The following is an 8537-nucleotide window of genomic DNA, read 5'->3' as shown; positions in this document are numbered from 1 at the left end:
AATAGTCCAGCCTAGAAGTCACAAATGCATGGACTAGTTTTTCTGCATCTTTCTGAGAAACAATGTTCCTAATTTTTTCGTAATATTACGCAGGTGAAAATATGCAGTCCTTGTCGTTATTTTTATGTGAGAATCGAAGGACATATCCTGATAAAAAATAACACCCAGATTCTTTACTGCGGTACTGGAGGACGACAACACCACCCAGAGTAACAATGTCTTTAGCTATTGAGTTTCGTTTTATCTGAGTTTAACATCAGAATATTGCAGGTCATCCAGCTTTTTATTTCCTTAATGCACATTTGAAGTTTATCTAACTGATCGGTTTTGTCTGGTTTGATCGACAAATATAATTGTGTATCTTCAGCATAACAATGAAAATTTATGGAGTGCTTCCTTATATTTCCTTAGGGAAGCATATATAAGGTGAATAGAATCAGTCCAAGGACAGAACCCTGTGGGACTCCGTGGCTGACTTTAGTGTGTATGGAGGATGGGTCATTAACATATACAAACTGAGATCTTTCTGATAAATAAGACTTAAACCAGCGTAATGCGGTTTCTTTAATGCTAATTAGATGCTCCAGTCTCAAACAGGATGTGATGGTCAATAGTGTCAAAGGCAGCACTAAGATCTAGTAAAACAAGTACAGAGACAAGTCCTTTGTCTGAAGCTATAAGAAGGTCATTAGTAATTTTTATCAGTGCTGTCTCAGTGCTATGATTCGCTCTAAATCCTGACTGGAAGTCCTCAAATAATTCATTATGTAAAAAGTCACACAGCTGATTGGCAACTAATTTCTCGAGGATCTTAGAGAGAAAAGGAAGGTTGGATATAGGTCTATAGTTGGCTAGTACCTCAGGATCAAGACTGGGCTTTTTAAGAAGAGGTTTAATTACAGCTACTTTAAAAGACTGTGGTACATAACCTGCTGATAAAGACATTTTAATCATATCTAATACAGGAGTGCTAACTAAAGGTAAGTCTGACATGTGGTAACTATTTTGTTAAAATTATGTATTTCCCTCCCAAATGTCACTGGTGTTACTCACCTCCTAGTAACACCATTTACTTGACCTATCGTTGTCTCTCTCCATTATCTGCTACACACACACAGTACATATTTATATACGTTCAGTTAAAGCATGCATGTTTCTGTAATGCCCCTCTAACTTTCTTCCTTTTCTTTCAGAGTTCATCATTGCTAGATGTGGTGGAAAGTGCTGGACAACTACACCCTTCCACTGTTACTGTCCAGCTCCACTGATGAGGAGAGAGCACACTGTCAGGCATCTTTTTAAGTCACCAAGTAGAACATACAAATACAAATGTAATATAAAGATAATTTACTGTTGTCTTTATACTTTCTGACTTTGATCATGTGTTGTCTGTACATGTGAGACATGTACTTGATGAATAAGCACAGTTCTGGCTAAATAATAAGTTCATAGGAATATGAAATATCACCATATTTCCTTTTTCTGACATATTGTGTTTTTCATGTCAAGGACTTCTACACAGATATTTCACAAACTTTGTCCTCACAAAACGCTCTTTAGATATTGTATTATAGAAAGTGTATGAAACACGACCGAAACAGTCATGCATTCTGTTATTGTGCTACTTAGGGATGGAATTATAATTGAATGGTTCATTTTGTTGTGACGTTGACCCTTTTGACCCCCTGGAACCACCCAGGAGTAACTAGTCTGCATTTTGACCACTCTTTAAATGAACTGCAGTGCAGCACTTACAATACATGGAACAGAGTGTAAACAGTTATTAAATAATACATTCAAATAAGAAAAGCTAACTATATTAGATCACACTTAAATCATTAGAATGTATTATTAGTAAAAGGCATGTACTGTATATAAAATTGTTACAAATACACACGATTCAATAGAAACGTGTATTCAGATGGTGCTGTTGATGACATAATATCCATTTTTGGTGGTGGATTACCGCCAGTGGGCAATCCAATCAGAGCGGCTGGTCCCACACCCCGCCCATAGACCGTAGCCCAGCCAGTGGTGCTTGTGATGGGAGGCCTCTATGTTCCCAACACAGGGCACATGCAGTGCAGTCAATCTGTATAATTATTGTGAATACCTTCATTTCAACGTAGTGAACTGTGATCCCTCTGACATTCACACAATGTTTCTACAATGACCTCTGTAAACCCTTTCCACAGATATTTTTTTACAAAACCAACTTTTTTTTTAATGAACATATTCACACATTTAAATACATTTATGGGGGTTTCTTTTCTCCAAATAAGTGCTAGACAAGTGCAGTCTTCTAAATGATTTCATTTCCCACACTGAGACCATCCCAGTCCCACTCAGTGTCAGCAGAGAGCACTGTTGAGCCACTTTAACGTCCTCCCATACAAATCAGTCATGGCTGGTAGCTTTCCCATAGACAGCAGGTGGTGGTAATGGGGACTTTGAGTTTGAATTACAAGTATTGCAGCTTTCCAAAACGTTGATCAGTTGAACTGGTGAGCAAGTAAAAAAAAACTAAAATGACCACCTTGCAGTTGTATACATCCAGTCAAGTTGCAGTTGTGAACTGTCCAGACTTACATCATCACTTTATCATTTTATCCTGTTAGACATTTGTTGTCAGAATCAGAGAAGGAATCTTGAGTAATGGTCAAAATGTGTTTTGTCAGGTCACCTTGACCTTTGACCTCTAAAATCTAATCAGTTCATTCTTGAGTCCAAGTGGATATTTGTCCCAATTTTGACGAAAATCCCCCCAGGAGTTTTTGAGAAATCACAATGTATGGGGACAAATGGGGTGAGAGCTGGTTACTAACTGGGTGTCATTTTTGATTTGACTTTTTTTGGCCTTTCATGCCTTTATTGTGATAGTACAGCTGAAGGAAATGGGACAGAGAGGATGGGTAGTGGCGCCCAGGCTGCTGCAGTGAGGACTTTTAGCCTCTGTATATGGGGCACCTGTAAGGTCAATGGTGAATGATACCTGACAGGAAAACCGCACTGTGTCCTGATCCCACAGCTTCCCTAACCCGCTAACTGAAGCATTTTCCATAATCAAATCACTACTAACACTGACATGCACATGCACAATATTAGCTTTGAACATAGAAACAGAATCATTTTTTATTTTAAATAGTTGTCTTTATTTTGCTTCAAAGAAGCTGAACATGGTCTTTATTGGACCTATTAAGTCCCGCTGGGACAAGATATAAATTATATAGACATCAATAAATAAAAACCTTTTACACATTCACTCATGGGCATTTTTAAGGCATCAAATGCTCAAACATTTCACATGCAAAACAAACCAAATAAATATATAATTATTCAATATTATTAGTGGTTAAATTATTACTTTACAAAACTATATAATAGCTATTTTCTTCGATGACAAATCCATCATTACATTGGCTGCACTGGGCACAGCTGTAAACAAGTCTGAATAAAGGGCAAATGGCCTATAAAGACCTACAAAACACACATTATAGATGTAATTGCAATTAGGATGTCATCTATGATGACGATAAATAAGCCTATGAAAACAGGCTGATGTGACTTTTGAAGCCTCATAAGTGATCCCAGGGGTGTGGGCTGTGTGTTCAGTTCAGGACCAGTGCTGGACCAATGTTTCCTCTGAGCCAACGGTCTGTTCACTAAACACACTGTCCGACACCACTGAGTTAGACGTACCAGAGAACTTAGTGCATTTTAAAACAAACACAACGTGAAGTGTAGTATGCCACTGTTGCAGCAGGTCTGGATGAACATCTCTCTAGGAAGCGGTGTTGGCTCTGAGGCAGGTACAGCCCACAGCTACTTTCACAGTAACAGGCTTCAAATGGTATTTCTTCCCATCATCGCAGAGCTCCTTCTTGAGAAACACCCTGCTCTGCTTTATGGGGTATGAGTTGTAGTCGTGGCTCTCCACTGGGGATCTCTTGTCCTGGATCAGGATGCATCCAGAACACAGGCACTGAGCCTCAGCGTAGGTGGAGGGAAAGTGATCCGTCATATTTTTCAGTCTGGAAAGGAACAAGATGACTCAGTTAGCAGACTCATTCAAAGACTGTGAGGAGATGTGACTGACGTGACATCCAACAACATTATGCTTTACTGAAATGATACGGATTTCTAGGATATTCTACACCAGAGGTTCTCAAACTTTGTCCCTGACGTACCACCTCAGAAAATATCAGGCTCTCTCCAGTCCCACCACTAAGACAGATGTTAAAATACAGTGGCGTAGGCCTGCACTATTCAGCTACAGACAGGAAGGTTTATTCCTAATCAGAAGATTATTTATTGTTATTTATTGTTGACCTCAGTTTCAGAGGGAAAAAAACTTCTCTTCCTAATAGTTCCCATTTGGATCCAATCCTTTTTCCTCTGCTGATTCTCTTCCATCACAGTTTAGCTGGTGACTCATGAACATGACCACGTAGCAGACTGATATTGAAACAAAAATATTACAGGGGATGCTAAACTTATTTTAAATGACATTTAATGGATCTTAAAAGTTTAAGTATTGTCTTTTGAAATGTTTTAGTAATGATTTAGTAATGAATGTTTCCCTTTCATTCTGCAGATTCTCAGTGGTACAAGTACCACAGTTTGAGAACCAGTGTTCTACACCAATCAATATGAATAAATACAAAATAAATGAAATGTGTTTTAGCGATACAGGCTTTTCACAACTGCACTTTGTATGTTTAAACATCAGTATTAGCAAGTGACTATTTGAAGTACTCCTCTTTATCATGGCTCTATTATCAAACCCCCAAAGGACACAGCTGCCCTTGGAGCAGAGACCACGAGGGGTTTTTGCGTGTCAGCTGGACGGTCCTGCATCATTGCCTTGTCTGTGCCCTGTCTTGCAGGTCTGAAAGAAGTACTCCGATCCTTTACGTCAGTGAAGTCCAAAGAAAGTGTTCAGACCCCTTCACCTTTTTCACATTTTATGTTGCAGCCTTATTCTAAAATGGTTGAAATTCATTTTCCCATCAATAATCTACATTCAACAAGCCATAATCATAAAACCAACACGGGGATTTAGATGGTTTTTGAGAGTCTTGTTTCCCATAGTCACTGTTTGCCATGTTAAAAATGTGACTGGGAGCCCAGCCAGAGAAGCAAAGAGACGGGAATCACTGGTTTCATATTTAACTATGTAATTGTATTATCTAAACTTATCTTAAACTTATGATGATGGATGATATTAATGGATGGATCTTAAACTTCTCTAGCTGTTACATAAATGTAATGTACAGTTTCTATTTGAAATGTAGTGGTTTAAAGAACAGATGAGCCATGGAGCAGGCAATTTACAGTCATCATATTGGAGTGCAAGAATCTACAATCTTCTAACCACAGTTTGCTTACCTCTCTGGATTCTCATTAAACACCGTAAAGTCCAGTCGTTTTATGAGAAAAGGTGGAACAAACTACAATAAAAGCAAATTCAACGGATTTTCTATCCTCAGTATGTGCTGAATAAGGGAAAAACCTGAAGAATCCCAATAGGGGAAAGTTTCTAAAAAGATCCAAATATTCCCTATGATTCAACTATTCATTATTTTTATCACAAGAATAAGGGAAAAAAATAACCTTCAGATATCACCATGAAAATGACTGAGTTAATTACTTACATCATGACAAACAAAAATTTGCTTAAAGTCCTTCTGCCTCCATCAATGCTCATGGGTCGACTAAATGTGTTCATTCAGACCTGAACATTAAGTCTTTTACTGTTCTATGTCAACAAGATTCAACCAGACATTTTCACCTGTTTATACCCAATGTTCAGATCTGTTGGTATTTAATGAATTAGTACATATGTAATACGATTATGCCCTGTTTGCCCATGTGAACAAACTATGTAAAAAAAACTCTCTTAATGCACTTTATGTTTGTCTTGATGTAAGTAATTAACTCAGACATGTTCATGGGGATATCTGAAGGTTATTTTTGTTTCCTATTCTTGTGATAAATAAAATAATGAATAGTTGAATCATAGGGAATATTTGGGTCTTTTAAGAAACTTTCCTCTCTTGGGATTCTTCAGGCTTTTTTCCCTTACTCAGCACATACTGAGGATAGAACATCAGTTGAGTTTGCTTCTGTTGCTGTTTGTTCACCCTTGAGCCCTGTTTTGCCCTCTACGTCTGGACTATAGGGCTCCTCAGTGCGCTCCTGCAGTAAGGAACAGAGGCCGCAGCGCTCTGGAGCATTATTGAATTAGGACGACTGCAAGTAAACAAGGAAACAACTCCCCAATCACTGACCAACAGGCGCTTATTAAAGTCCAACAGAAACTGTGGATACAGCAACACATTCCACTCAGTGACGCCGTTCACGTTATTCCCAGCGGATATGTGGCAACACAGCCGCGGGGCTTGGATGCGGTGGGGACTTCCCCTTCCCCGGAGGTAGGAGCGCGTCACCGGAGCTCCGAGCCCGTGAGGTGTAAATGAGCCATCCCCAGCACAACACAACTGCAATAATATGAGGATCAAGAGGGAGGACGTGAGCCCGCTGGGCACCACGGCCCATTTGGAGTTGCTGGTGCTGAGAGAGGCCTGAGTTTGAAGCTGCATCATCCAGTCAAACGCAAACACGCGCTGCAGCTCTGACTGGGATGAGACAGTAGTGTGGAAGTGTCCGTGTGCAGCAGCCCTCTGTCCCCACGCGCTCCTTTGTGAGCCCTGTCTACAGCAAACGTGCTTCTGTTTTTCTTTTTAAGGTTCCATGATTATAAAACTTTTACATATGCCTGTTTTGTGGATAAAGTTGCCATGGTCTTCATGGGGAAAAGGGCTGTGGGAGGTCTGAGCCCCAGGTGATAGATAGTGTGAGGTCCCCCACAGGAGCACCGCGTTTGGGGGGACCGTGTTGTTTGTTGTTAGGGGGACATGTGGAACAATAAGGAAAGCCCCACTTATTCTTTTCCACCCTGGACAGGACGCCAGTCTATCACAGGACACATAGAGACAAACAGAGACCAACAACCATTCACACTCACATTCACACCTACGGGCAGTTTAGAGTCATCAGTGAACCTCACACCTGCACGTCTTTGGACTGTGGGAGGAAGAACCCGGAGAACCCGGAGAAAACCCACGCAGACACGGGGCGAACATGCAAACTCCAAACAGAAGGGCCCCAGCCGGGATTCGAACCGGAAACCCTCTTGCTACGAGACGACACCACACCACACCACCGTGCCGCCCTATTATTATTATTATTATTATTATTATTATTATTATTATTATTATTATTATTATTATTATTATTATTACTGTTGTTATTTGAAAGGGTTCACCTCGTGTTGGTATATTTAAGGACATCTCTATAGAAGTCTTCTCCTGATAAACTCGAGGGTGTGTTTTAATCTCAGGAGCTCCATGACAGAGCGTGAGCGGTTCAAGTGTGAGTGGAAGGTGATCTGATCAGCGAAATCCCAGAAGGAGGCAGCAACGTCCAAAGTCCCCTGAGCTCAGATGTAGGCAAACGTTAAGGCTTTATAGTCTCTATAGGATTATACTGCACTACAAAGCTTAAGTGCATCAACTACGCAAACATTTATGGTAAACCGTTTGTTTATTGTCCCAATAAATACACATTTGGCACACTGAAGGGGGGTTCTGCTTTACTAGTTATCCAATCCTAACCTCCGTACTTTCAGGCCCAGAATTGTGCAGAAATCATGTTCTTAGTGATTTCGTAGTTACTGCACTTATAGTAGTACAGAATATTTCTTATGGGACAGACTTGCAGACAGACAGACTAGAGGTATTACTCACACGAATCTCCAGGGGGACAGGGACCTCTCTCTGGTGTGCTGAGGCGGCTGCTGCTGGAAATGCTTCACGGGACAGATGACAGCGGAGTCGGGGGCCGCCGCAGCTGAGGGCTCCGGAGGTTGTGGGTAGTGGCTCCTCAGCTTCCTCTCCGCCGCCTCGCTCAGCTCCCGCTCCTCATAGCACCGGTTCATCTTGCACATCCATACGGGCACGATAAAAAGTCCAAAGATGAGAATCTGCGGAATCAGAAAAGACAGACAGTCAGACAGACAGACAGACAGACAGACAGCTGAAGCGATGCACAGAGCAGTGGTAACGCCTTTGCTGTCCCTGTGTCTGTCTTTGTCTTACTCACCTGCTTCATGTCCATCCTCTGTCTCTCTTCTGTCGGACTGTTAGGGCAGCTGCTTTTTGTCTTACTTGCCATCATCCTTACTCGGCTATTTATGCCGCTGCTCAGGTGGGGAAACCCGGCGACATGAGGAAATGGCCACGTAGTTCCTCCACTTCCTCTTTCCTAAGTGAAAGTCTCCCACAGGTAGCAGGTGTGAGTGTGAGTGCGAGGGCTGCTGTCATTGGATTACCTTCGACCCAGCGCACCACACACACACACACACACACACACACACACACACACACACACACACACACACACACACACACACACACGCACAGGCACACACTCACGCACATGCTGTCAAACAGTGTGTTGAAACTGGAGACTGTTGA

At 41.3% G+C, this 8537-nt stretch overlaps 1 protein-coding gene across 1 annotated transcript; it reads right to left on the bottom strand.

Annotated features, from left to right (window-relative positions):
• Window positions 1–3781: 3781 nt before the first annotated feature.
• On the bottom strand, window positions 3782–8268 carry il17c (interleukin 17c; the record flags this gene model as incomplete). Its single annotated transcript, XM_083916968.1, has 3 exons — window positions 8164–8268; window positions 7809–8044; window positions 3782–4031 (listed from the first exon to the last, which is right to left on the bottom strand). The coding sequence occupies exons 1-3, from the start codon at window positions 8236–8238 to the stop codon at window positions 3782–3784; spliced, it is 561 nt and encodes a 186-aa protein (XP_083773094.1). The 5' UTR covers window positions 8239–8268.
• Between the last annotated feature and the right edge of the window lie 269 nt (window positions 8269–8537).

The sequence above is a fragment of the Echiichthys vipera genome (genome assembly GCF_963691815.1).
Source record: "Echiichthys vipera genome assembly, chromosome: 7".
NCBI classification, from domain to species: Eukaryota; Metazoa; Chordata; class Actinopteri; order Perciformes; family Trachinidae; genus Echiichthys; species Echiichthys vipera.
This window is presented reverse-complemented; position numbering and strand designations above follow the sequence as displayed.